This window comes from Eschrichtius robustus, chromosome 12, assembly GCF_028021215.1.
Source record: "Eschrichtius robustus isolate mEscRob2 chromosome 12, mEscRob2.pri, whole genome shotgun sequence".
Lineage (NCBI taxonomy): Eukaryota > Metazoa > Chordata > Mammalia > Artiodactyla > Eschrichtiidae > Eschrichtius > Eschrichtius robustus.
In genome coordinates, this window is record NC_090835.1 from 84,738,423 (window position 1) to 84,765,532 (window position 27,110).

General features: G+C 55.1%; 3 protein-coding genes across 7 annotated transcripts; 2 read left to right on the plus strand and 1 right to left on the minus strand.

Annotated features, from left to right (window-relative positions):
- Positions 1–128: 128 nt before the first annotated feature.
- On the plus strand, positions 129–14,463 carry VARS1 (valyl-tRNA synthetase 1). 3 transcript variants are annotated; one of them, XM_068557624.1, is made up of 30 exons: positions 129–437; positions 633–1,054; positions 2,277–2,411; positions 2,507–2,645; positions 2,876–3,000; positions 3,083–3,170; positions 3,374–3,474; positions 3,610–3,737; positions 7,169–7,333; positions 7,598–7,679; positions 8,171–8,290; positions 8,375–8,483; positions 8,576–8,670; positions 8,909–8,999; positions 9,252–9,376; positions 9,461–9,564; positions 9,651–9,809; positions 9,924–10,014; positions 10,132–10,237; positions 10,323–10,393; positions 10,483–10,608; positions 10,911–11,015; positions 11,098–11,166; positions 11,256–11,334; positions 11,459–11,586; positions 11,969–12,124; positions 12,276–12,482; positions 12,566–12,677; positions 12,773–12,853; positions 12,943–13,092. In XM_068557624.1, exons 2-30 carry the CDS (start codon positions 668–670, stop codon positions 12,999–13,001), a joined length of 3,543 nt encoding a protein of 1,180 aa, XP_068413725.1. In that variant the 5' UTR covers positions 129–437; positions 633–667; the 3' UTR covers positions 13,002–13,092. The 3 variants fall into 3 exon arrangements, with proteins under 3 accessions (XP_068413725.1, XP_068413723.1, XP_068413724.1); XM_068557622.1 differs by adding an exon at positions 14,319–14,463 and having other exon boundaries at positions 130–437; positions 12,773–13,098; XM_068557623.1 differs by adding an exon at positions 14,319–14,463 and having other exon boundaries at positions 131–437; positions 3,086–3,170; positions 12,773–13,098.
- Positions 14,464–15,101: 638 nt separating this feature from the next.
- VWA7 (von Willebrand factor A domain containing 7) lies at positions 15,102–25,178 on the plus strand. Its single transcript, XM_068559274.1, has 16 exons — positions 15,102–15,457; positions 15,783–16,064; positions 16,566–16,662; positions 17,282–17,392; positions 17,853–18,048; positions 18,163–18,332; positions 20,323–20,435; positions 20,907–21,023; positions 21,501–21,686; positions 22,151–22,283; positions 22,402–22,554; positions 22,665–22,757; positions 23,105–23,406; positions 23,488–23,627; positions 23,830–24,004; positions 24,110–25,178. The coding sequence occupies exons 1-16, from the start codon at positions 15,218–15,220 to the stop codon at positions 24,281–24,283; spliced, it is 2,682 nt and encodes an 893-aa protein (XP_068415375.1). The 5' UTR covers positions 15,102–15,217; the 3' UTR covers positions 24,284–25,178.
- SAPCD1 (suppressor APC domain containing 1) lies at positions 25,080–27,089 on the minus strand. 3 transcript variants are annotated; one of them, XM_068559273.1, is made up of 5 exons: positions 26,711–27,089; positions 26,318–26,458; positions 25,726–25,821; positions 25,534–25,623; positions 25,080–25,439 (listed from the first exon to the last, which is right to left on the minus strand). In XM_068559273.1, exons 1-5 carry the CDS (start codon positions 26,822–26,824, stop codon positions 25,344–25,346), a joined length of 537 nt encoding a protein of 178 aa, XP_068415374.1. In that variant the 5' UTR covers positions 26,825–27,089; the 3' UTR covers positions 25,080–25,343. The 3 variants fall into 3 exon arrangements, 2 of the variants coding, with proteins under 2 accessions (XP_068415374.1, XP_068415373.1); XR_011075774.1 differs by having other exon boundaries at positions 25,358–25,439; positions 25,534–25,821; positions 26,323–26,458; XM_068559272.1 differs by lacking the exon at positions 25,080–25,439 and having other exon boundaries at positions 25,519–25,821; positions 26,323–26,458.
- Positions 27,090–27,110: the final 21 nt, after the last annotated feature.

Here is a 27,110-nt window from a genome sequence, read left to right on the forward strand (position 1 = left end):
TCCTCCCCGCCGCTTCCCCAGCTGCCCGCTCGGCACCGCCCTCCCGCCCGGCCGAGGACCCGCGCGGGGTGCCCGCGGCGGCGCCTGACGGGAGCGCCGTTCCTGGGCGCGTCGCCACCCCCCACCCCGTGCCCGCGCCCCTCGCTGTTCCTCCGGAGCGCGGTCTGCGGCGGGCGGCGTGGTCCCTGGGCCAGGGTCGGGCGGGGCAGCGCCCGCACACGCAGGCCGGGCACGGCTGCCCCCGCCAGGACCCGCGGGCCCGGAAACGCTTGCAGTCACACGTGGGCGCCGACGGCCTGGGCTGCTGTCGCAGGGAGCTACGGTCGCCCGGACAACTGCCCGCCGGACTCCCCGGCTCCAGCCGCCAGGCCAGTCCAGCTTCGGCCGGCGCCCGGCTATGAGGTGGATACCAGGCTCAGTGTGACCACCTCCCTCCAGTACGTACATACAGCCCGAACCCCCGTCCTGCCGGCCGCTGAGGGGCTCCTACGAGCTTCCCACACTCCCCGAGGGCCCGCGGTCACGGGAAGTTCCCCACTGTCATTGCCACTCCGAGAGCTGGGTCCTCGGCTCTTGAAGTCCCGTCAGATTCCTGGATCCCTCGGTCTTACCCTGTCTCTCTTTCTCCTTAGGGTTTTTCCACCTCGTTCGGACCTCCTGCATAACCATGTCCGTCCTCTACGTCTCTCCTCACCCCGATGCCTTCCCCAGCCTCCGAGCCCTTATAGCTGCTCGCTACGGGGAGGCTGGGGAGGGTCCGGGATGGGGAGGAGCCCACCCCCGCATCTGTCTCCAGCCGCCCCCGACCAGCAGGACTCCCTTTCCGCCACCCCGCCTGCCCGCCCTGGAACAGGGGCCCGGTGGGCTCTGGGTGTGGGGGGCCACTGCTGTGGCCCAGCTGCTGTGGCCAGCAGGCCTGGGGGGCCCTGGGGGTAGTCGGGCAGCCGTCCTCGTCCAACAGTGGGTCAGTTACGCTGACACGGAGCTGATACCAGCCGCCTGTGGGGCAGCGCTGCCAGCCTTGGGACTCCGAAGCTCTGGCCAGGACCCCCAGGTGAGAAGAAGCGCAGAGGGGAAGGGGGAAATTTAGAAGAAGGAAGCAAGACTTGCAATCGATAGTGAGTGAGGAAGACAGCATGTCAGACATAGAAAAAGGTTGATCGTATTCCAGATTGCCACCTGATATGGTAACCTTGGGCAGGTTTCTTAAACTCTCTGAGCCTTGGTCTTCCTCTGTCTGTGAAAACGAAAATTGAGAACATGTTGAGAAGGTGAAAAGATGTGTGCAGATCACATAATCTAGTGCCAGGTGCTTTAAAGTCTCGGAGTAAGAGTTTGATGAATCTGAAACCGATGAGGTTAGTTAGAGGTTACTGTGAATTGTAGGCAAAGACTGGGTGAAGGAGAGATGAGGAGAGGTAGTCAGGCCTGGAGAGATGACAGTTGCTGGGAGAAGACGGAGGAGAAATGAAATGAGGAAGAAGGGAAGTAGGAGAAAGGAGAGATAATCATACCAGATTATAACTAAATTCTTCTTGAGTGGAGCTGTGCCTTACTACCCTTATAACACCAGCTCGTTGCAGAGTATTGAGCACATGGTGGATATTTAGTATTTTTTGAATGAATGAATGAAATGAATATATGACTTAGATCCTGGTTTGCTCCCTCATATCCTGACTACCCTATCTAAATAGAGCCCCCCCCCCCATTGGGAGTCTCTCTCCCCCTCAGCTTCATTTATTTTTCTTCATAGCACTTAGGAAAAAAATAGGGTAATACGTTATATATTTGCACATTTATTGTCTCCGCCCCTAGAATGTAAATTCCAACAGGTCAGGGGCTCCATCTGTTCATATTGTCTCCTCATTCATTAGAGAAGGCCTGACATGCAGTAAGTACTTAATAAATATTTGTTGAAGCAGTTACTGTGTTGCTTCATGTAATCTTTAACTTCCTGTGCTTAGTATATTGTATCTGACATGTAGGTGTTCAGTAGGCAGTCCAGTGGTTAAGACTCCATGCTTCCAGTGCCTGGGGTGTGGGTTTGAGCCCTCGTTGGGGAACTAAGATCCCGCATGCTGCGTGGCATGGCCCAAAAAAAAAAAAAAGTGTTCAGTAGGAATTTATTGAATGAATGGGAAGTATTTTTATTACAATCATTTCAGTGAAGAAGAAACTGGTGATTTGTGGGAATGGAAGGAGGCCAAATGGATTGAGTGGGGGTGGGGATTGAGGTGGGCCGAGCCTTATCTCATACCCCTTTGCCCTCCTTTTAGGCTGCACTGGCGGCCCTGGGCAGGGCCCTGGGCCCCTTGGAAGAGTGGCTTAGGCTGCACACCTACTTGGCTGGAGAGGCCCCCACTCTGGGTGACCTGGCGGCTGTCACAGCTTTGCTGCTGCCTTTCCGTTATGTGAGTCATTGGGGCTTGGGGAAGAATGAGGGCAGGTTCCCTCAGACCTCACTATAGGGTGACTAAGGAGAGTTCATTTCTTTTCCCCACCCCAGGTCCTGGACCCCTCTGCCCGCCGGATCTGGGGTAATGTGACTCGCTGGTTTATCACATGTGTCCAGCAGCCAGAATTCCGGGCCGTGCTGGGAGAGGTGGTTCTGTATTCAGGAGCCAGGCCTCTCTCCCAACAGCCAGGTGAGGAAGGATGGAGGGTGGGAGCGGAGGGGTTCCTCTGGGGCCTTTCATGCAGCTCACTTTCCTTTCTCTCTTAGGAATAGCAAAATCACTGGGACAGGAGCTGGGCGGGGGTAGGTGGGAGGTCGGCATGGGGGAGCCTTTGGGCAGCTGAAATAGGCCATCTGAGACGTAATAGCACTATTCACAGAGGGTCCGCAGCAGGTCTGCATTTCTGTGCCTCTTTCCAGGCTCTGAGGTCCCTGCACCCCCAAAGACAGCTGCTCAACTCAAGAAAGAGGCAAAGAAACGGGAGAAGCTAGAGAAATTCCAACAGAAGCAGAAGGTCCAACAGCAGCAGCCACCCCCTGGGGAGGTGAGAGGCTGGTGGAGCTGGATGGAGGGTTGGTGCCATGGTGAGCGGCTGATATCTGGGCCTATATCCTTTCCCTCCCAAGCAGAAGAAACCAAAACCAGAGAAAAGGGAGAAACGGGATCCTGGGGTCATTACCTATGACCTCCCAACCCCACCTGGAGAAAAGAAAGGTACTAGGAGGAGGAAGAGAGACCTCCACTCTTCACCTCCACCCTCCTTGTCTCTTCTCTTTTTATCCCTTTTGCTCTGTCCTTGCTCCCACTACTTTGCTTAGTGAGGGTTTGCAGAGTCCCAGGTCCTTCTCTGCTGGCCCCTCGTCCCCTTCCCAGCTGCTCCCAGCCTCGGCTCTGACCCTTCCCTTCCTCCCCCTCAGATGTCAGTGGCACCATGCCTGACTCCTACAGCCCTCAGTACGTGGAGGCTGCCTGGTACCCTTGGTGGGAGCAGCAGGGCTTCTTCAAGCCCGAGTACGGGGTGAGTGGGCACTGCTGCCCAGGCCTGGAGGGGATGGGGGCGGGGAAGGACAGGGCTGAAGGATACATTGCCTGGGAGCGGACCAGAAGAGGTGACATGAGGCCTTAGTAAGTACCCATCCTTCCTCCCCGTCAGCGTTCCAGTGTGTCAGCACCAAATCCTCGGGGCATCTTCATGATGTGCATTCCACCCCCCAACGTGACAGGCTCTCTGCACCTGGGCCACGCGCTCACCAACGCCATCCAGGACTCCCTGACCCGATGGTGAGCTCCCATCCTCTCCTCCAACTGGTTCCCTCTGCCTTCTCTGGCTCCACACTCCTGTGGTTCCCTTCTCTTTGCCGACTGGGGCCCTCAGCTCTGCCCCCTGGTGGTGCTACACTTCTCTCTGGGTCACTCCCATCTGATGACTTAGCATCCTCTCCTGGTCAAGTAACCAGCACTTCCACTTGCAAACTCTTCTCTTGCCACTAAAAATAACATTATTTTGAATTTAGCAAGAAATACGTGAATATATTCTTGTAAGAAATTTAAAGCTTCAAGTTTCCTTGACCACCCTCCTCCAGATTTATTCCCTCCTAAGAATTAGCACACATCATTGTTATCACTTGGATGTGTATCTTTCCAGACCTTTCCTATTTGCTTACATGTACATGTACCCATAAAAATGTGTAGTTTTCCTTTTGGGAAATGGGTTTTTCTTCTCTGTAACATAAAGGGCTCACACCAAACTTGTTATTTTACAACTTTTTTCTTACCCTTAAGAGTTTATCGTAGAGATTTTTCCTTGTCCTTATATGTAGACTGACTTCATTCTCCTTCATTGCTCCTTAGTGTGGCTCTACATAATGGTGTCACTTTTTTATTAATGGTTGTTCCTAATTTTTCTCTGTTGAAAACTGCTGGAATGCACATTTCCTATACATGCTTTCTCAAGCTCCTGTGGAAGCATATCTCTGGCGTAGATACCAAGAAATGAAATCTCTGTGTCCAAGGGGCATGCCTTTATCGAGTACAAATAGAAGCTGGCAAGTTGCACTCCAAAACAGCTTTACCAGTTTATACTCCATGAGTTGCATGTGAGGTGTGCCCCTGCCAACCCTGGACATTATCTGTCTTTGTTTTGCCAATCTGATGGGGGGAAAATGGTTATTTCTGTTACTGCTGATTACTAGTGAGGCTGTGTCTCTTCATGTATCCTGGCTAGTCAGGTTTCCCTTTATATGAATTGTCTGAACCTATTGTTTGCCCATCTTTCTATTGTTCTTTGTTTGTTTACTTTTTTAATTGTTTTGTTAGAAGATTCTTTATAGACTCTATGTATATATTCTGGCTATTGATTTTTGTTGTTGTTGTTATATATGTTATAAACATTTTCTCCTGTTCTAGCACTTGATTTTTTTCCCCCACTGTTAATATTTTGATTAGTTAACAACCACAAAGGCTAATATTTCAGGTGACGAATTTCTTTTAAAAAGTATTTTAAAACAGCATTTTATCTATTGAAACTAGGGTTTATTTATTATATTTTAAATTTTGAGAACTTTTTCTAGTGTCCTACTTAATTAATTTGGTCAAAAATATTTACAGGACATAACTATGTGCCAGCTCTGCTCAGGGCACTGGGATACATCAGACTTAGCATTTTGCAAGGAATTAAGAGTTGGAAAAACAGAGTTGTGTTAAATACGTATAATATATAACAGCCAGATTATTTACGTGAGGAAAGGTTTAACACTTCTTACAGAACGCTTAAGGTAGCAACATTTTTTGTTAATGAGCATGGTTTAAATCAAATATTAGAAACTCCCATTACTTAACTGGAATAGATTCATGTCAGTGTTTTAGAATCACAAATAACGTGAAATACAGCCATAAGTATCTCCAGTAAGATATAAAAATGAAATGAAAGTGACTATCTACCTATGTTTTTTCCGTTTTCTTCTTCTTGCAGAGAATAGGGTGTTTTTCTACAAATATCCATGACATTTTATTGATTTTTTTTTTTTTGGACAAATTTATATGCTCCCCAAGAGATACTTTTGGTGAAATAATATTTTTATCTTCCTCTCTCATGCTTGATTTCTTTAATAGTATTGTTTAACAATATCTTGAAAAGGTCAGAAAATGTTCATATCCATTACAGCATATAAGAATATCTGTGATCTGTAAGAGAACGGGTTGCTACAGTCCTGTCGCCAAGGAGATCTAAACCCAGTGGGGGTAAACAGACTGATAAAGTAATGGATATAATGCCGTTTGATGAGTCATTGAAAATAATGTATGAACACAGTGTTACTGTATTTCTATAGTAATTTTCTCTCCCCCACTCTTTTTTTTAAACGTTTCATTTTTTAAAATTAATTAGTTAATTGGCTGCGTAGGGTCTTCGTTGCTGCGTGCGGGCTTTCTCCAGTTGCGGCGAGCGGGGGCTACTCTTTGTTTTGCTGCGCAGGCTCCTCATTGCGGTGGCTTCTCTTGTTGCGGAGCACAGGCTCTAGGTGCGTGGGCTTCAGTAGTTGTGGCTCGCGGGCTCAGCAGTTGTGGCGCACGGGCTTAGTTGCTCTGCGGCATGTGGGATCTTCCCAGACCAGGGCTCGAACCCATGTTTGCTGCATTGGCAAGCAGATTCTTAACCACTGCGCCACCAGGAAAGTCCCATAAACATGTATCATTTTTTAATAACAATAGTAATAGCTGACAATAATAATAGCTTAATTTGGTCCTCTCTCCTACTTTAAAATGTACTTCTCAAAGGTCACCAAAAAGTTCGTTACAGTTTAATGCTTTATGGGCCACATCAGCACAGAGCTTGATTAAGAGTAAACTACATTTACTTGTACCAGAATATGGTAGGTGAAGACTCACGATACTACCATCTCTATTTCTCTAATTCATCCCCTGATTAATTCCCTGAAATATTACTAACTTCCAGTCATTTTCTCCAAAATAGTCTAGTCCTTGCATTTCAACTTAGAGATTTTATTTTTCTGAGGTTTTATGTTTTAACCTAGTCAGTTTACCAATGTTCTTTGACTTAATCTTTACTGTCTTGTTAAAGAAAATCTCTCCTGCCTCCAAGTTACAAACATGATCACCTATTATTTTCTTCTTTTTTTTAATTTTTGGAAACGATACCATTTTCTAATGCTTTTCTCATAGTTTTGTTTTCTTAAGTTGAGGGTTTTTCTTTTTAACTAAATTAAAATCAAACTAAATTTAGATTTTAAAGTAAGTAAGTTTATTTTTGTGGCTATGGGGAAGTAGGGCGATTTTTCCAACCAATTAGCTAGTGTCCCAAACAAATTTATTGAATAGTTTGTCCTTTCTCCACTGATATGAAATGCCACCTTTAACAAATACTAAATATGCTTGAATCTGTTTCCAGTCACTGTTTTGTTTCCTTAATCTATAACTTTTTTCCTAGTTCCTGTGAAAACTTCTTTTAATAATCATAACTTTCTCATATGTGTTGATATCTAGCTGGGCGAGAGCCTCCTCTTTGTCCTTCTTTTGCCAAATTGCCTTGGCTGTCCTCACACATCTCTGCCTGACAATGATTTTAGAGTTGGGAGAGTCCTGCCCCATCGCCCCTCTCTTTCTCGAGTTCACCGACTGCCTGCCTGGAGTCCCTTCCTCCTTCGGGGCAGCTCTACCGCCCGCTCACCTCTGCTCCTCCGTGCTCCTCCCCACAGGCACCGCATGCGCGGGGAGACCACCCTGTGGAATCCTGGCTGTGACCACGCGGGCATTGCCACCCAGGTGGTGGTGGAGAAGAAACTCTGGCGCGAGCAGGGGCTGAGTCGGCACCAGCTGGGCCGAGAGGCCTTTCTGCGGGAGGTCTGGAAGTGGAAGGAGGAGTGAGTGCAGCGTCCCTGCAGGCATCACAGCCCTGCTTCCCTGTCCCCTGTCCAGATAAGATCTCTGTCACCTGCAACCTGGCTGCAGGGGTCAAACCCTCCCACAGAGGCTGAGGGTCATTTGGCCCCAGGGCCCACGTCCATTTGGCCCCAGGGCCCACGTCAGAGGGATGAGTGATCCCCACATTCTGCCCCATTAGCTGCCTGATGTCTCCCTCCAGCCCAGGCCTGATTGCTGATCCCGGCCTGTCTGTCCGCTTCCAGGAAAGGTGACCGGATTTACCACCAGCTGAAGAAGCTTGGCAGCTCCTTGGACTGGAATCGAGCCTGTTTCACCATGGATCCTGTGAGTAGGAGTAGGGGCGGGTCTCGGGGCTGGGGTAGGAGTAGGAAGCTCCCCACAGAAGAGAGCATATGCCCAGGGCCCTCCCCCAGGAGGTGGCCCACTCATAGGAAACCACTAGGGCTCAGCTGCAAATGCCACTTTCTACCCCGTGTCATGGCCCTTTGTGTTACCTGTCACCCACCTTAGGAGCTCAGATTCCTTCCAGTGGCACATGATGGGGCCTCACCCTCCCCTGGAGCCTGAACCCCCAGGATTTTCTGCACTAGCACCTGTCCCTAGCTGAGTGGTTTCCCTGCCATCTCCAGTATCACCAGGCTGTTGCCGATCTGTGTTCCCATAGTGCCCTCTCCCCCTCAAGAAAAGTACTTCTCTCCTCTAGCCCCTAAAGGGGTCTGTGTGCCGGGCAGTGGGGCTCTGGGCCGGCCGGGTCTCACTGGCCCCTGCTGCCTTGACACCGAGGCCCATCTCTGGCTCCCCCTGTTCCCCCCTAGAAACTGTCAGCAGCCGTGACGGAGGCCTTTGTCCAGCTCCATGAGGAAGGAGTCATCTACCGTAGTACCCGCCTTGTCAACTGGTCCTGCACCCTCAACTCTGCCATCTCGGACATCGAGGTGTGCCCCTTCCCTCCCCGGCTCTCCCCATCTCCACCCCCAGCCCCAGCCCCTGGGCCACTCTTCTTAATCTCCGCCTCACAGGTGGATAAGAAGGAGTTGACAGGTCGCACCCTGCTCTCTGTGCCTGGCTACAAGGAGAAGGTGGAGTTTGGGGTCCTCATCTCCTTTGCTTACAAGGTCCAAGGCTCAGGTAGGAGCCAGGGGCACCAGGGTCCTGGGCTGGGTTGGCTCGGGGGCGGGAAGGGCCCAGCGCTGAGCCCACAAGGCCTCCTGTCACCCCAGACAGCGACGAGGAGGTGCTGGTGGCAACAACTCGGATTGAGACGATGCTGGGAGACGTGGCCGTAGCTGTGCACCCCAAAGACCCCAGATACCAGGTGTGGTGGTGTGCTGCCCGCAGTTGGGGGATGAATGCTGGCTGAAGCGGCCCCCACACTACGTGGGGGGATGGGCTCTGAGACCCCCGGCTGATGAGAGTAATTGGATCAGAAACTCATCCGCTGGCTGTTTTCTGGCCCTGTAGATGGAATTTGGGTGTTAGGAAGCCAGGACCCTGCGTAGGAGGGAGTCAGGCCCAGCCCTTTGTGCGTTTTTGGCATCTTCCTCTGTCCCCAGCACCTGAAGGGGAAGAGCGTGATGCACCCATTCGTGTCTCGGAGCCTTCCCATCGTCTTCGATGATTTTGTGGACATGGAGTTTGGCACAGGTGAGCGCAGGGCTGTCCTGTGGGGAGAGGAAGGAGCCGTGAGGCACACTCCTGCTGTGCATCTTCCCTCTCAAAGAAGAAAATAAGCTTCACCTGAGCAGGCAGGAGTTGGGCTGCTTCTCAGGGGACTGTGTGAGGGGGATGGGGGACAGGGGTGGTCTGAGAGCCACATCCGTCGGCAAAAGGGGGGTGCGTGTGGGCAGAGACTCTTCTGAGTCCCTCGTGACCCTGGCACCCCCACGTACACCCCAGGCGCGGTGAAGATCACCCCTGCACACGACCAGAATGACTATGAGGTTGGGCAGCGGCATGGGCTGGAGGCCATCAGCATCATGGACGCCCAAGGGGCCCTTGTCAACGTGCCCCCACCTTTCCTGGTGAGACTGCCTGGGGCATGGTGGCTGGCTCAGGAGACAGCGGGGTACCTGGCACGGCCGTGACAGCGCCTGTCTCCCATCCAGGGTCTGCCCAGGTTTGAGGCCAGAAAGGCAGTGCTGGCGGCGCTGAAGGAGCAGGGACTGTTCCGTGGCATTGAGGACAACCCCATGGTGGTGCCACTTTGCAAGTGAGGGTGGAGGCCAGGGAAGGGGGGAGGGGATGGGTTTCTCGGGGTGCTCACCACCCAGCCTCCCCACCCACATGTACCTGCAGCCGCTCCAAGGACGTGGTGGAGCCTCTCCTGCGGCCGCAGTGGTACGTGCGCTGTGGGGAAATGGCCCAGGCCGCCAGCGCTGCTGTGACACGGGGCGACCTCTGTATCCTGCCCGAGGCCCATCAACGGACGTGGCATGCCTGGATGGACAACATCCGGTGCGTCAGGCCCCTCGATGTGGGGAGGGCGACCGGGCGAGGGGCCGAGCGGGGCGGAGGCCGGTGCACCTCCTGCCCTTCCTTGATTCCCTCCCCTCCCCCTGCCACTTGCAGGGACTGGTGCATCTCCCGGCAGCTGTGGTGGGGCCATCGCATCCCAGCCTACTTCGTCACTGTCAGTGACCCAGCTGTACCCCCAGGGGAGGTGAGAACTGGGCCAGGGCTGGGTACTGGCACATCTTGGGGGGGCTCTGGGTACATTGGATCTTGGTGGGGGGACAGGCAGAGGTGCCCCCTTGGATACTCACTCCACCTGTGGCAGGACCCTGATGGGCGGTACTGGGTGAGCGGGCGCACCAAGGCCGAGGCTCTGGAGAAGGCAGCCAAGGAGTTTGGAGTGTCCCCTGACAAGATCAGTCTCCAGCAAGGCAAGGCGGGGCCTTGGGGTGGGGGCAGAGGGGGGCTGATCCTCACCTCTACCCCGTCTGACCTCTGACCTCTGGTCCCCCTCAGATGAAGACGTACTGGACACCTGGTTCTCCTCTGGCCTCTTCCCCTTCTCCATCCTGGGCTGGCCCAACCAGGTACATTCCCGGGGCCAGCGCAGGGTGGGGTGGGAGTCTTGGGGGTGGGTGCTCGGCTCGCCATCACTCACGCCCTGCTCTGCCCCCAGTCAGAAGATCTGAGTGTGTTCTACCCGGGGACGCTGCTGGAGACGGGCCATGATATCCTCTTCTTCTGGGTGGCCAGGATGGTCATGCTTGGCCTGAAGCTTACTGGCAGGCTGCCCTTCCGAGAGGTGTGGAGACTGCTGAGACCCCTCCCACTGTCCCCTCCCTCACCCGGGCAGCTGTGGGTGGGCCTGGCCAAGGAGGCTTGTGGGGTCTCAAAGCCAGCCTGGGCTCCACTAGGTGATTCTGCACCCCAGCTTCCTAGAGGAGGGAGCACCTCTAATTCACACGAAGGCGCTGAAGGGGCTGGCAGGGACATCGAGGGGCCTGAGGTTCAGAGGGGGGCAAACCAGAGGTAGGGGTAGGGGGACAGGCATTGGGGTCTAGGTGGGGAGACATCCCCACAGGCCTTCCCTTCCCTTCCTCGCAGGTCTACCTCCACGCCATCGTGCGGGATGCCCACGGCCGGAAGATGAGCAAGTCTCTAGGCAACGTCATTGACCCCCTGGACGTTATCCACGGAGTCTCTCTGCAGGTGGGGCTGGGCGCGGGCTCAGGCCAGGAAGGACTGTGGGGTGGTGGCCGCGGGCCCCTGACTACTCCCACCTCACCCTCAGGGCCTCCACGACCAGTTACTGAACAGCAACCTGGATCCCAGTGAGGTGGAAAAGGCTAAAGAAGGGCAGGTACAGAGGGTGGGCCCGGGGCTGGAGTTTGGGCAGAAGGCAGGCGAGGCTGGCTCAGGACGCTCCCCCTGCTCTCTCCTCCCCCGCAGAAGGCAGATTTCCCGGCGGGGATCCCCGAGTGTGGCACCGATGCTCTCCGGTTTGGACTGTGCGCCTACACGTCCCAGGGTACGGCTCCCCAAACCTGTCTCAGCTGCATCCTTCCTCCTTCCCTGAGGAACCCCTCTCTCCTCTGCCCTGGGCGTGAGCTGGGAGGGAGAACGGTGTGGACTCACACTTCACCTCCACCCAGGCCGTGACATCAACCTGGATGTGAACCGGATATTGGGATACCGCCATTTCTGCAACAAGCTCTGGAACGCCACCAAGTTTGCCCTCCGTGGCCTTGGGAAGGATTTTGTGCCTTCACCCACCTCTGAGGTGAGGGCCTGGTGGGCGCGAGGTGGGCAGCACCCACACAGGTTGCATCGTTGCCATCAAGCACGGCCCATGCTGTGTCAGGATTGTAGCCACAGAGTCAGGAAGCCCGGCTCCTGCCCCCAAGGAGCCTCTGTCTAGCTGGGGGGACAGAAGGATATAGGGACAGATCGTCATCGGGAGAGCCTCAGGCACTGTGGTCCTCCCACAAGGTGGAGGGGGGCCTGCCCCTTCTCCCCCAGATACTGGGCACATGGTGGTTGCTTTGGACCCATCAGGCTCCTGGAATGCAGATTTCCCCATGGTTCCCATTCCCATGGGGTTCTGGCTCCCCTCCCCCTGGGCATATGGTGGCCCCCTGCCTGATATGGTGCTTCCCCCCAAGCCTGGAGGCCGCGAGAGCCTGGTGGACCGCTGGATCCGCAGCCGGCTGACTGAAGCTGTGAAGCTCAGCAACCAAGGTTTCCAGGCCTACGACTTCCCAGCTGTCACCACCGCCCAGTACAGCTTCTGGCTCTATGAGCTCTGTGACGTCTACCTGGTGAGGAGGAGCCGAGGGGCCGGGGCGCACAGAGCCCTGGGTTGGCATGAGCCCTGAGCCAGCCTGTCCCCCTCCCGGTCCTCACCAGTTCAACGAGGGCTGGAGGCTAGGCCTTCCCCAGCCCTGAGCCCTGTGCCTCCCCCTCCCCTAGGAGTGCCTGAAGCCTGTGCTGAATGGGGGGGACCAGGTGGCGGCCGAGTGCGCCCGCCAGACCCTCTACACCTGCCTGGACGTCGGCCTGCGGCTGCTCTCACCCTTCATGCCCTTTGTGACCGAGGAGCTGTTCCAGAGGCTGCCCCGGCGGACGCCACGAGCTCCGCCTAGCCTCTGCGTTACCTCCTACCCGGAGCCCTCGGAGGTAGGGGGATGGCCTGGCACGGGGCTCCGGGGAGCTCTGCAGAGCCAGCCCCAGCTTCCCTCACCCCCTCCTCCACCCCACAGTGCTCCTGGAAGGACCCTGAGGCGGAAGCCGCCTTCGAGCTGGCCCTGAGCATCACTCGAGCCGTGCGCTCCCTGCGTGCCGACTACAACCTCACCCGGATCCGGCCCGACTGTGAGCCTCAGGCCCCCGTGTCCCCCGTCCCCTCAGCCCACTCTGGGACCAGTGTCCAGTGTGGCTGTCTCGTCTCCTTTCTCCCTTCCACGCAGGTTTCCTGGAAGTGGCTGATGAGGCCACAGGCGCCCTGGCGTCAGCAGTGTCGGGCTGTGTGCAGACGCTGGCCAGTGCGGGTATAGTGGCTGTCCTGGCGCTGGGGGCTTCTGCACCCCAGGGCTGCGCTGTGGCCCTGGCTTCTGACCGCTGCTCTGTCCACCTGCAGCTGCAGGGGCTGGTAGACCCGGCCCGGGAGCTGGGCAAACTGCAGGCCAAGCACGATGAGGCGCAGCGGCAGGCCCAGCGTCTGCGGGAACGCCGCGCCGCCTCGGGCTACACTGTCAAGGTGCCCCTCAAAGTCCAGGAGGCGGATGAAGCCAAGGTGTGTGCTGTGGGTGGGCATTTCCTTCCCCATTTCCCACCCCATCGCTCCCTCCACCATCAAACCCCCTCCTGCATCTGCTCTGCCGGGCCCCAGGCAATCCATGGAGGAGCAGGTGGGACCACGTAATCCCTCCTCTTACACATGAAGAACAGCCAGGGCAGGGGCACAGTCCAGGGTCACACAGCAAGTTGAAGATGGAAGCAGACCATCCATCCATCCTTCCTCCCAGCCAGACCCCTCGTGCACCACTCGGTTCCCAGAACTTGGCATCCACGTGCCGGGGGGCTGGGATCGGGACTGACCCAATGCAGTCAGGAAGCTTAGCAGATCACCTGGGACCCCTCCAGGGAGGAGCCATGGGGTAAACCACAGGGACAAAAAGAGAAACATGAGTGGAGGCTAAGAGTTACAGAGCCGTGGCGGCTGAGCAGGGTTGTCTCACGTGATTGTCCCAGTAGCCCTCTCATGGCAGGGCAGTATTAGCAACACCATTTTCCAGGTGAAGGCTAAGGGCCCCTCAGAGCCTCTGTTCCTAACCACTGTGCTCTACTTCCCCAGTCATTGGCTGGGGCTTAGCCACTGGGTGGCACACATGAGCTCTGAAGCTCCTTTGTCTTTGGGAACGGACCACTCTGGGACCCAGGAGACCAGTGATGGTGGAAGAGAACAGGGAGGTGGGGAATTAAGGGAAAGCAGGCTAGCCAAGCACACAGTTCCCCCAAGCTACTCCCTGTCCATGGTCCTCACCCATCTTTCCAACTCTGACCCCTCTGCTCTTTTTTTTTAATATATAAATTTATTTATTTATTTTTGGCTGTGTTGGGCCTTCGTTGCTGCGCACAGGCTTTCTCTAGTTGCCGCGAGTGGGGGCTACTCTTGGTTGCGGCGCGCAGCCTTCTCGTTGCAGTGGCTTCTCTTGTTGCAGAGCTCGGGCTCTAGGCGCGCGGGCTTCAGTAGTTGTGGCACGTGGGCTCAGTAGTTGTGGCTCACGGGCTCTAGAACGCACGCTCAGTAGTTGTGGCTTACGGGCTTAGTTGGCTCCGCGCCATGTGGGATCTTCCCGGACCAGGGGTCGAACCAGCGTCCCCTGCGTTGGCAGGCGGATTCTTAACCACTGAGCCACCAGGGAAGTCCCTGACCCCTCTGCTCCTGTGGGTATTTGGGGTTCTCTTTTCTTGGCCCTGGGTCTCACCACTCACCCCCTTTTCCACCCTCAGCTCCAGCAGACAGAAGCAGAGCTCAGGAAAGTCGATGAGGCCATCTCCCTATTTCAGAAGATGCTGTGATACACCCAGCTCCAACCTTCATAACTCCCAGTGTTCCACCATGGGGATGGCAGCAATAAAATATTTTGCCACAAAACCATCTCTTAGCTGTGTGTGGTGGGGCTGTGGAGGGAGTGCTGAGGGGCTGGGTTCCTGAATCCTCAGGGGCGCCAATGTGAACAGGAGGGCAGCAGGCTGGGCTTGAGGCACTGGGTCCTGGCGGGTAAAGAGGTGCGTCTCTCTGGGTCTGGCCCTGGCCCCGAGCCAGGCCTGAGTCACGCTGCTAGCACCCTCCTCCTCCCGCTGCCTCCTCCTCCCAGCTCTTCACTCACCTCCGCACTGCGGCCAGCCATCCAGCCGTGGGAGGCCCGCCCTGGTGCTGGCTGCTGCCTGTGGCCTTGGGCAGGCCTCAGTAGAGGGGCCAGGGGCTGCCTGTCCTGCCCGCAGCCTGCCGGGGCCTCCCTCTCCCTCTCTCCACTGAATCCGGCCTAGGTTAATTATAACTCTGACCTAAGTGCCCTGTGACACCCTGCCCCCACGGCCCTGCCTGGAGACCCAGCAACCAGGTAGGGGAGAGGCCTAGAGAGGAGACTTCCTCTGCATGGGGGTGTTAACCGAGGGGTGTGGGGTGCGGTGCTGGGGGAGGAGCCTCAGACCCTTCCCCTGCAGGTGTAAGCCCCTATTGGTCTGAGAGGCCCTCAGGTTGTCTGGATGATTGAAGGGAGAGGGCGGGGAAGCCAGTTAAGGGGCCAAAGCAGGTGCCCATAGAGACAGAGCCAGGCCTGCCCTGAAATCTCTGCTGCTTCCTGCTCTCTCGAGAGCCTTCTGTTCCCCAGGTCCATGTCTCAGCTATGCTCCCCACGGACGAGCCCCTGTCCCACCTGGGCCCCTCACTGCTGCTGTTGCTGCAGCTGCAGCTACTGCTGCCCCCCGCATCTGCCTTCTTCCCCAATATCTGGAGCCTCCTGGCTGCCCCCGGCTCCATCACCCACCAGGACCTGACCGAGGAGGCGGCACTCAACGTCACCCTGCAGCTCTTCCTGGAGCAGCCGCCCCCAGGTCGGCCCCCCCTTCGCCTTGAGGACTTCCTGGTGAGCGTCCCTGGGTCCGGTCACATCCCAGGTGGATTCCCCCATTCTGGGGGACTTCTACTACTTGAGGGTCCTGCTTGCCCAGAGAAGGAACCCCATGCACACATTCCCTCCTCCCCTCCTGACAGCAACAATACCCAGCAGTCCTGGTCCTGCAATCAGGAGTCCCGCTCCTTAGGAATGACAAGGATTGCCCCTCCCTTGTAGGGCCCAGCACCCTCAATTCCTGCCACACCCAGCCTTGAGTGACAGAGCTGAGGAAATGTAGGCAGTGGTCCGATCCAAGGGGCTTCCCTGGAACCCCTGCCCCCTACCACCCTCCCAGGGCCACACCCTCCTTGCCGACAACCTCTTTGCCGCCTACTTTGGACCTGGGTCTCCTTCCCGGCGATTCCGAGCAGCCTTAGGAGAGGTGTCTCGTGCCAATGCCGCCCAGGACTTCCTGCCGACTTCCAGGAATGACCCTGACTTGCACTTTGATGCCGAGCGGCTGGGCCAGGGGCGCACACGCCTGGTGGGAGCTCTAGGGGAGACTGTGGTGGCAGCCAGAGCCCTTGACCACACCCTGGCCCGCCAGCGCCTCGGGGCTGCGCTTCATGCCTTGCAGGTGAGGACAGAGTTGGGGGGGTCACGGTCAGAGGGGTCTTCGTTTCCAGTCTTCCTGTCTCCCGAATGGTGCCTCCTTAGCCATGCCTCCCCCTACTCTAGAAGGGGCTGGGGCGCTGCTTGCCAAGGCCCTGGGGCTATTCCCTAGTCCCCGCCTCCAAACTGGCAGCTTCCTGTGGGAACAGCCGGGAGGCATTGGTGGCTGGAGCAGCTGAGTGAGAGAGGGCGGTGCTGAGGTCAAGGGGTGGGCTGTGCAGGCCACTGAAAGGCCTCTGGCTGGGCTCTGAGTGAGATGGGAAGAAACGTGGGAGGCTCCCACTTTGGCAAAGCTCTATTCTGGGCAAGGGAGAGAGCAGTGGAGGGGACTTGGGGTGTCTGAAGGAGTAGCAGGGTGGGAGGAGGCTTTCAGGCTGGGGAACTGGGAGGAGGGGGGAGTTAGGGCTGGAGACTGTGAGAACAGTGAGCTAGTGCTTCTTCCCCTTCTCCTTTCTCTTGGGACCAGGATTTCTATAGTCACAGCAACTGGGTGGAACTGGGGAAGCAGCAGCCACACCCTCACCTCCTCTGGCCAAGGCAGGGACTGCAGAACCTGGCACAAGGTACGGCCAGGACCCCACTGGTAAGGGTGAGCCCACAGAGCCGCCTCTCAGCCCATCCAGCCACCACCTCACATCCTGGGGTCAAATAGGATGCGACATGGCTTCATCTCTGGAACCACCTGTGCGGTCCCTCGGTTCAGCCAAAGGCCAGTCAGCTGCTTCCCCAAGGTCACGCAGCAGAGGACAGAGCCAGGACCTGATCTGCAGACGTCAGGGAGTTCTCTGTCCTTCACGCGGCTGCCTCCCCCCGCTGGATCACACAGGGCTTTCTCTCTCAGTCCCCTCATCCTTCCGACTGAACTGTGACCCGGAAGCTGCCTCCTGTCTAGTACAGGTTCACTTCCTGTCCACAGCTCACAGAGGGCACACTCCCGTAGGATTGGTCCCCCCCACACTTCCGGGTTTTCTAGCACAGTCCCAGTCTCAAATATTAAGTCTCATTGCCAGCCATGAGCTCCAGGTTTTAGTTCAGAAAGCCTGGAAGGGTACCTGCAAAGGGTACCTATGGGCTTTCGCCTTGCTCCAGTCGAGAGGAAAAGCTGAAGAAGTTTGGGTGGACAGGGATAAAGGTCAGGGGCAGCAGAATCTTGGGTGCTAGACCCTTGCCCTCTCTTCCCAGTGGGCGATCCTACCTGCTCCGACTGTGAGGAGTTGAGCTGCCCTGGGAATTTGCTGGGCTTCACACTCCTCACCTCTGGCTACTTTGGAACTCATCCCTCCAAACCTCCAGGTACCAGACAGGAAAGCCCCCAGAAGTAAGGGGAGAAAGTCACTTCCTCTCCCCTGACCCTCTCCCTAGGGACCTCAGTCCTGTAGCCCTTGTCCTATTTCCTATGGCATCACTTCTTGGAAGAAGGAGAGGATGCTGGGAGGGAGGCGGGTGGAGGAAGGTCCACTGAGGTGGCCATGATTGTTGGGGTGGTGGGAGCAGCTTCTTACACTGCCGATAAGACTTCAGTGCCCGAGGGCAGCTTTTGGGGACTAACCGGAGGGATCAGGGGATCCACCATGTGCTGTGGTAACTAATCATTCCAGATTTACTCCAGATTTGCCCTCTACAAAGTATCATAATTTTCTGCTTATCCTTTGCTGAGGAGTGAGAGGGTCAGGGCAGGTCAGAGAGGGCCTCGTTTTATTAGGAGGCAGTGGGTTTTTTACCTCCACCCTCCAGATCCCTTTCCCCAACCCAGGGAAATGTAGCCATGGGGGCCATTTTGACCAGAGCAGCTCCCAGCCACCACGGGGAGGCATCAACAAGGATAGCACATCCCCAGGCTTCTCCCCCCACCACATGCTGCACCTCCAGGCCGCAAAACTGGCCCTTCTGGCCTCCATCCAGGCCTTCAGCCTCCTACGAAGCCGCCTGGGAGACAGGGGTTTCTCCAGGTGAGTGGCCTCCTGGGGATGGGCTCCTTAATAGGTAGGTGCTCCAGAGTTGAGAAACCAGGGGCTGGGGACAAGTGCGCAGACCCTTCACTGTATCTCTGGCCTGCTTCCCAGGCTGCTGGACATCACCCCAGCCTCCAGCCTGAGCTTCGTCCTGGATACCACAGGCAGTATGGGCGAGGAGATCAACGCTGCCAAAATCCAGGCTCGCCACATTGTGGAGCAGCGACGGGGTGGCCCCATGGAGCCCACCCACTATGTCCTGGTGCCTTTCCATGACCCAGGTAACTGGGGTCTGGCTGGAATAGTGGAGGGAAGTCCAGGGCAAGGGGTAAATGCCACTGGTAGGGAAGTGGGCCTAATGGCTTCACTTCCATAATAAAATGGAGGCACTTCCTAGGGTCCTGAGTGAGTCTTTACTGGTACTTGTGTGCATATAGGAAACAATCAGCCACTTCTTCCACTGCTTCCAACATGACAGCACTTTCCATATGAGTTTAATCATTATGGGTGCTTAGGCAGGTAGCCTCTGCTTTCTTAGGCCTCCATTCTAATAAGTCATTTTCAGTTCTCTCCATTTCCTGTAGACAGAGGTTGGGATGAAGATGGTGGGGGGTTGGTGGGCCCAGGCCTCTGTGAAATGTCTAAGACAGCTAGTTACATCATATTCCTTTCCCTGCTAAATAGAAGTCAGATCATCTGGCCTGGGTTGACCAGCACTTACTGTGTGTACTTAGGCTGATTGTTTAACCTCTCTTTCCTCAATTTCATCATCCATAAAATGGATTAGTACTTGCCTTATCCTACCTATCTCCCAGGGTAGAAATGATCATCAAATAAAATTTGGATTGAGAATTCCCTAAGGGCAGGGTTTGAGTCTGATCTGCCTATATAAATCTCATAGTAGCTGACATTCAAAAGGGGTTTATCACATATTTGATAAAGGTACGAGTAAGTGAATAATTAAGAATTTAGCACTTATTATGTGTCAAAGCACTATTCTAAGATTTACAAAATCAACTCATTTAATCATCCCAATAACCCTCTCTGAGGTAAGTACTATTATTTCTCTCTCTTTTCTGTGAGGAAACTGAGGACCCAGTTTTTTTTGTTGTTTTTTAGTTGAAGTATAGTTGATTTACAATGTTTCAGGTGTACAGCAAAGTGATTCAGTTATATATATTCTTTTTCAGTTTCTTTTCCATTATAAGTTATTACAAGATATTGAATATAGTTCCCTGTGCTATACAGTAGGTCCTTGTTGGTTATCTATGTTGGCTTTTTTTTTTTTTTTTTGGCTGCGTTGGGTCTTTGTTGCTGCGCGCGGGCCTTCTCTAGTTGCGGCGAGTGGGGACTACTCTTCATTGCAGTGCGTGGGCTTCTCATCGCGGTGGCTTCTCTTTGTTGCAGAGCACGGGCTCTAGGTGCGCGGGCTTCAGTAGTTGTGGTGCGTGGGCTCAGTAGATGTGGCTCGCGGGCTCTAGAGTGCAGGCTCAGTAGTTTTGGCATACGGGCTTAGTTGCTCGGCGGCATGTGGGATCTTCCCGGCATGTGGGATCTTCCCGGACCAGGGGTCGAACCCGTGTCCCCTGCATTGGAAGGCAGATTCTTAACCACTGAGCCACCAGGGAATTCCCCCCAGTTGTTTTTTTGTTTGTTTGTTTGTTTTTTATATGTTTTCCAGTCACTCTGTACTTTTTTTTTTTTTAATTAATTTATTTATTTTTTGGCTGTGTTGGGTCTTCGTTTCTGTGCGAGGGCTTTCTCTAGTTGTGGCAAGCAGGGGCCACTCTTCATCGCGGTGCACGTGCCTCTCACTTCCGCGGCCTGTCTTGTTGCGGAGCACAGGCTCCAGACGCGCAGGCTCAGTAATTGCGGTTCACGGGCCCAGTTGCTCTGCGGCATGTGGGATCTTCCCAGACCAGGGCTCGAACCCGTGTCCCCTGCATTGGCAGGCAGATTCTCAACCACTGAGCCACCAGGGAAGCCCCCCCCCCCAGTTGTTTTTTATACTTACACATATACCCAAAAAGGCCCACTCAGGACCACAGGAAGTGCCACCATTTTGTGAAGAAATGAGGTCCACTTTCCCACCAGAGGTACCTAGCCTCTGCCTTGTTCTACCCTGTCAGTATAAATATAAAGGAATATTGTTATCTCAATACTCGTCCACCCAAGGAGCACAGCGGGGCCTCTTGACTGGGGAGATGCCCGTGGGTGGGAATGAGGGGAGCCCTCCTCTCACTTATCTCAATCTCCTTTCTCCTTTCCCAGGGTTTGGCCCCGTCTTTACAACCAGTGACCCTGACAGCTTCTGGCAACAACTCAATGAGATACATGCCTTGGGAGGTGGAGACGAGCCCGAGATGTGCCTGTCAGCCCTGGAGGTCTGCCCTCCCCACCCCTTCTCTTCTTCTCCCCCCACCCCTTTCCAGGCCCCACCATCAAGGGAACTAGAGCTTCCCTGGGACCTCATCCCTCCACCCCATCTTCAGAACCTAGTCCCATTCGCTTCACTCCAGGTTCCAGGGCCGTATTGCCTTCTACTCTGCCCTCCCTTGCTCTGCCCATTCCCCTACTCCCGCCATTTTTTTTTAAATTTATTTGGTTGCACCAGGTCTTAGTTGCGGCAGGCGGGCTCCTTAGTTGCGGCTCGTGGGCTCCTTAGTTGCGGCAGGCGGGCTCCTTAGTTGTGGCATGTGAACTCTTTGTTGCAGCATGCGTGTGAGATCTAGTTCCCTGACCAGGGATTGAACCCCGGCCCCCTGCATTGGGAACGTGGAGTCTTATCCACTGTGCCACCAGGCAAGTCCCACTGCTGCCATTTTTTAACACCAGCTTTTTCCCTCCCCTGCCAGCTGGCCCTGCTGCACACACCTCCACTCTCAGACATCTTCGTCTTCACTGACGCCTCCCCCAAGGATGCCTTTCTCACCAACCGGGTGGAATCGCTGACTCAGGAGCGGCGTTGCAGAGTAAGCATAGCTGGTGGGAGACTCAATGTTAGCCACCCAGGGATGTGGGAAACTGCAGGACAACTCTCATTACAAGGGTCACACTCACACTAGGGTGGCTTGGGGGTGGGAGAAGTGGACCATGAGTATAACATTTCCAGATCCCTTTAACAATACTAAAGAGTGGGAGGCCCTACCCTTAATGATGCTGAATTCTTATATGAATCTGCCCCCAATAAACCGTTTGAAGAACTGGAGATTTGATTGCCAAAAATCCACTATGTGGATGACGTATGGTGACAGTTACAGGGAATGGCAACTTCTAATTGAAGCCCAGGGGTTGCGTCACTGGGAGACCCTGCTGTAGCAGCCAGAGGGTAGACAGAGAATTTACCACCAATCATCAGCTCTGTAGAAAGCTTGAGCACAGGAGATCCTTATTTACAATGGTAGATGGCAAATGGAAACTTCAAGTACTGGCCTTTCTTCCGGGCACAGGTCACATTCCTGGTGACTGAAGACCCATCTAGGGTTCAGGGCCGACCTCGGCGTGAGGTCTTGTCCCCTCTGCGTTTTGAGCCATATGAAGCAGTGGCGCTGGCCTCAGGAGGAGAGGTGATCTTCACCAAAGACCAGTACATTCGGGATGTGGCAGCCATTGTTGGGGACAGCATAGCTGACCTGGTAAGTGTGGGGGCTCAGCTCAGAACTGAGGGGATGATGGTGACACTGCATTTCTCTTTCTTGTAGGAGAAAGCAAATGGCTCCCATTGCTGAGTTGCCATTCTAGGCAGAGGGTGGGAAAGGAAGTTTCTCCCCCTCTGAGATCCACAGCTACCCACCTTCTACACTGCTCCTTCCATATTAGTACTACCACCCCCAGTCTTGGCCTCCAGTATTCTGTCTTCGCGGCTACTTTAAGAAGTCCTGCCATCTTTTAAGGGGGGCAAGAAGTGGTTGCCTCATCCATAATTCCTTGCCTCCAACTTTGTCATTGATCATAGCTTCATCCCTGGTCCTTCCTCTCTCACTGGTATCCCATGTGTTACTTAGTTTTTTTCTGTCTCTACCTTTCTTTCTCCTGTCTTTGTTCCCACCTCATTCCATGCCTTATCTTCTCCCCCATTTTTTGGTCCTGCCCCCTCAAGGTGACCCTTCCCCTGGAGCCTCCTGTTGTGGTGCCTGAGAGGCCACTTGTGTTCAGTGTGGATGGGCTGCTCCAGAGGGTCACAGTCCGGATCCATGGGGAGGTCAGCAGCTTCTGGATCAGAAACCCTGCAGGTACTTCCACGTGTGTGTCTCAAGGCAGAGGCAAGAATGGAGACTGGAGAATGAGGGGTAATGTACTAAGGGAAAGGAATTCTCCTGTGACAATCTCTTGCCCCCAATACACATCCAGGGGTCTCCCAGGGCCAGGAGGAAGGTGAGGGGCCTCTAGGTCGTACTCGCCGCTTTGGGCAGTTCTGGATGGTGAGCATGAATGACCCCCTGCAGACAGGAACCTGGGAGATCCAGGTCACAGCCAAGGGTACCTCCCGGGTGAGAGTGCAAGGTAAGGAGGGAGATATTCCTGGGAAAGGAAGGGGAGACTGCAGAGCTCAGAGAGCAATATCAGTCACGTTCATCTCTGGAAGGTCTCTGACTGCCTTCGCCCTCCCTCAGCCCAGACCTCCCTGGACTTCCTCTTCCACTTTGGGATCCCCAGGGAGGATGGACCCCACCCTGGCCTCTACCCCCTGACTCAACCAGTTGCAGGTACATCTGTCCCCACCCCTAACTTGTTTTGTGTATATATATATATATATATATTATATATATAGCTTTTCATTGAGTTATAACATTTAATAAGGGGCACTAAACTTCGGTGTACAGCTGGGTGGATTTTATATAATAAAAAATAACCGTCATTCAGTTCAAGCTATAGAACATTTCCAGCATCCCAGCACTCCCTCCTGGCCCTCCCCATCAATACCCATAGAGGTAACTCCTTTTCCCCATCCATACCCCCCAGAGCTAACCCCTATTCAAAGCCGTTCATGCTTTTCTCCCTGTCTCCAAACCTCACGCAGACCACTGTTCTTTCCTCCCCTCCCCTGTCCCAGGTCTCCAGACCCAGCTGTTGGTAGAAGTGACAGGGCTGGGCTCCAGAGGAAACCCTGGAGATCCTCTGCCGCATTTCTCCCACGTCGTCCTTCGAGGGGTCCCGCACGGTGCCGAGCTGGGCCGGGTGCCTTTGGAGCCCATGGGACCCCGGGAGCGAGGTCTCCTCGCTGCCTCGCTACCACCCACGCTTCTGTCCACCGCGGGACCCTTCTCTCTGGAGCTGATTGGCCAGGACGGGGTGGGGCAGGGCCTGCACCGGGCGGCCCCCCAGCCCTGTGCTGTAGTTCCTGTCCTTCTGGAGGTGAGATGCCAGCGGAAGGTGCGGCTGCGGCTGGAGAGAACAGGGCCTGCTGCTCCTCCCCTGACCGGCCCTCCTCCGCAGCTCAGTGGTCCCCCGGGTTTCCTGGCGCCGGGCACCAAGGCCCCGCTCAGCCTCCGCATCGCCAGCTTCTCGGGCCCTCAGGATCTCGATCTTAGGACATACGTCAACCCCAGCTTCGCTCTCACCTCCAACCTCTCCAGGTGAAGCCCCTGAAACCTCCTGCTCCCTTCTTGTCCCATCTTTCTATTCGCAGGGCATGGGATCTGGTACTCGCTCCTCTGGCCCTTTCAAATTGGCGCTCAGATTCCTCGCTCCCCTCCCAGCCTGCGCTTGGCTCCACCCCTTGGCTCTCAGCTATTCGGAGCCTGCGGCTTCAGCCAGACTTCGGCATCCACTCCCCAGGGTTCGCCTGGAACAGAACGAGTCCGCCTGGGGGTGCCTGTGGCTGAAGGTACCAGACACAGCCGCCTCAGACTCCGTGGTGATGGTGACTGTGACCGCGACGGATCGAGAAGCCAGCACAGTGCCCCCGACCCATGCCTTCCTCCGGCTCCTGGTGCTGGGCCCTGCCCCGCAGGTGAGGTGCCCCCACTTTCCACTGCACGATAGGCAGGGTGAGGGCAGGGCGGTGCAGGCTTATTTGGGTGCAGCCACCCTGACAGCCTCTCCCTCTTCTCCCCAGGACCAGCTCCCTGCCCCCGTCCACTCGACTGACCCTGTCCTCACAACCACCAGCCCTGCCTTTCATCTTTCCACTTTGGTGACTCCGGGCAGGGCTGGGGGAGGGCTGGTGAGCAACCCCTGGTGGGGCACAGTTGGAGCAGTGCTGCTCCTGCTAGGCCTGGCCTCCTGGTGACACAACAGCCCCTAGAGGGATGGGTCTCCGGCACTGTTTGCCATCTTGCCCCATTGGTAAGAAGGTAACACGGGCCTCTGGACCCTACCTCTCCCAGGTGGGATGGAGGTTTTCCTTCTCATGCACTTGTCCCTTTCCAAGATTGGGATAGAGGGCAATGGATTTTCCCACAATGCACTTTCCCTAACCCTTGTGGGTAACAAACCAGACTCATTTTTGGAGAAAGTTGCTTTCTATTTCTCTGTAGCATCTTTTTTTTTTTTTTTGGCTGCGTTGGGTCTTTGTTGCTGAGCACGGGCTTTCTCTAGTTGCGGCGAGTGGGGGCTACTCTTCGTCGTGGTGCATGGGCTTCTCATTGCGGTGGCTTCTCTTGTTGCGGAGCACGGGCTCTAGGCGCACGGGCTTCAGTAGCTGTGGCTTGCGGGCTCTAGAGCACAGGCTCAGTAGTTGTGGCACACGGGCTTAGGTGCTCTGCGGCATGTGGGATCTTCCCGAACCAGGGCTCGAACCCGTGTCCCCTGCATTGGCAGGTGGATTCTTAACCACTGCGCCACCAGGGAAGCCCTCTGTAGCATCTTTATTTCACTACTTATTCATGCTCTCCCAAGCTCAGGTAGAGGGGAAGATACATGGGGCAGTGACTAAGATTGTAAGTGGGGAGGAGGGTACCCCACCTCCTACCGAAAAGTGTTATTTATAGAATTGCTTTTATTGAAATTCTGGAGACGCTTCTATTTTATTTTTGAAATTCTGGAGATGCTTATATTTTATTTTTGTATTTAAAGTTGAAGGACAGTGCCAATAAACATGTCTTCTCCCCAGAGAGATTTCAAAGAAAGATCACTTATGCACATCATATAGGGAAGAGTGAGAGCGTAGGATACCAAAAAGATGAAATGGAAGTTTTCAGGAGTGGAGAAGAAACTTCACACCAAGATGTCTGGATTTCAGTTGACCCACCACCTGGAGCCATTTAGCTATTGAGTCAAGAAGCAGAATAAGGAGGCTGGGGGTTCTGACTCAGCCTTGCCAGCACAACTGAGGGGAACCAGAGGAGACCTTAGACACGGGTAGGGCCCCTCCGTCCATTGGGGCACCCTGGCTGAGCCATCTCCCCCTTTGGCTGAGTGACTCCTTTCTGCTGCCTTGACACCACCTGGAGAAGAGGAGGGAGACAGCCTGGGTGTCTGTGCCCTCCCTCCCACTGAGGGCCAGGGCTTCCGCCCTCCCCCCACTCCTCTACTGCTTACATGTTGCTGCCACACATTCTGCTTCCTTGGCCTTCCCTTCCAGTCCTGGGTGGCGCAGGAACTAGCTTTGTTCAGGGGATGCGGGGAGAACTGGGCGGGGCGGGGAATTCGCTGCTTTGTTAGACCAGTGCTGACCCCAAGTCCCCTCTTTACCCTCACTTCCCAAGAGTAAACTAAAAACAATAAACTCACCTTCCCCTGAATCAGGTTCTGCAAACAGATGTTCACCTTTTGAATATGGGCTAACTGGGGGCCACCAGGCTCTGAGTGTAAATCTGTTGGAAAATTCTAAAAGGAGGAGTTAGAGGCAGACAACGTGGTGAAAACTCGAGTACCATCTTCCACTCTTCTCCTATCACCACAGGTCATTCCTCTCCTCCATCTGGATCCCCTCATCCCAATTCCCTGCCAGGCAGGTGGGAAATTCCAGTACTCTCCACTCCATTTCTTTAATAGTCCAGTTCCTCCAACCCCCTCACATAGCATAGTACCCGCTTTCTCTATTTGGATCCTCCCTGTCCATCCCTGACTCACTGGAACAATCCAGACCACTCCCCCATCTCCATGGAGTGAGCCAAATTGTGTCCCTCTGAATGGAATGCAGACCAGCCTCCTCTAGGCCCAACAATGAACCGACCTAACACTTGGTGGCATCCTGTCATTACAATGCTGCTTCCAACTGATGATCCCTCTCCATTAACTCCTGCCTTTCCAGGATGGTGTCAGGCTGTGTCCACATGTCCCTGCTACCCCTGCCCCCACATACCGTGGGTCAGCCCCATACCTCACCAAGGGCCCCCAGATATAGCTGCTGTTGCTGGGCCTCCCTCAGACGGCCCTCATACCAGGCCTGGCTATGCTCCAGCAGCTCCAGCCCCTGCCACAGGGCATCCTGTTCCCGCTCCAGAGCCTGCATCCTCTGCAGCTGAAAAAGGCAAGAAGCAGAGGCTGACTCACTCCACAGCAGGGTTCTGGGCCATGCATGGCCCTTACTCTTAACCCCTGGTTCAGTTCACTATCTGGTCACTGAGTGTGAGCCCAGACTGGCCACTGAGGACCTGGAGGGCGAGGGAAAGCAAGGGGCTGAACTTACGAGTCCTCAAAATTGAGTGGAATTGCAGGAGACTGATCTAGGGAGAGGGGCTTCCCCGGGACCTCTTGCGGGACTGATACTCACCCAGAGGAAGAAGCGCTGGGCCCCTGGGTCTTGGCGGCTTGTCTCCAGTGGCAGCAGCAGAACCGTGTAGGGGGCCTGCACCAGGGGCAGCCCACCAGGACCCCGGCTCCCCATGGCTCTGAGGTGGGAAGGGTGGAGCCACACCCACTGGTGCAGGGCTGGTCCCTCCCTTTCCCCCAGCCTTGCACCGGTCCTGCCTAGTCTTTCAGCCTCCCAGAGCCGTTCCTGCTGGGTCTGTCTCAGGCTGAGGTGTTCCTACTTTGAGGGGAAAGAACATCTCCCTTGGGCTCCTGTCTTCCCTCTCATCTGTTTTTGTAGGGTCTGTTGAAGTGGTTGGTTCTCATAAAGTCCCCCTGGGTAGAACCCGAGGGCCTCCCTCCAGCAGTGATACTTTATTTTT

Excerpts from the sequence above, each read along its gene's own strand:
- SAPCD1 (XM_068559273.1), bottom strand. The coding sequence starts at position 26,824 with ATGGGGAGCCGGGGTCCTGGTGGGCTGCCCCTGGTGCAGGCCCCCTAC. Across the intron at positions 25,624-25,725 it reads AGAACCTGATTCAGGGGAAG|TTCTCCCCGCATCCCCTGAA; the intron begins GTGAGTTTATTG and ends CGCCCCGCCCAG. Across the intron at positions 25,440-25,533 it reads AGAATGTGTGGCAGCAACAT|GTGGTGTCAAGGCAGCAGAA; the intron begins GTAAGCAGTAGA and ends CCTCTTCTCCAG.
- VWA7 (XM_068559274.1), top strand. The coding sequence starts at position 15,218 with ATGCTCCCCACGGACGAGCCCCTGTCCCACCTGGGCCCCTCACTGCTG. Across the intron at positions 21,687-22,150 it reads GGGACAGCATAGCTGACCTG|GTGACCCTTCCCCTGGAGCC; the intron begins GTAAGTGTGGGG and ends TGCCCCCTCAAG. Across the intron at positions 23,407-23,487 it reads TAGTTCCTGTCCTTCTGGAG|CTCAGTGGTCCCCCGGGTTT; the intron begins GTGAGATGCCAG and ends CCTCCTCCGCAG.
- VARS1 (XM_068557622.1), top strand. The coding sequence starts at position 668 with ATGTCCGTCCTCTACGTCTCTCCTCACCCCGATGCCTTCCCCAGCCTC. Across the intron at positions 7,680-8,170 it reads CCTGTTTCACCATGGATCCT|AAACTGTCAGCAGCCGTGAC; the intron begins GTGAGTAGGAGT and ends GTTCCCCCCTAG. Across the intron at positions 12,125-12,275 it reads AGCTCTGTGACGTCTACCTG|GAGTGCCTGAAGCCTGTGCT; the intron begins GTGAGGAGGAGC and ends CCCCTCCCCTAG.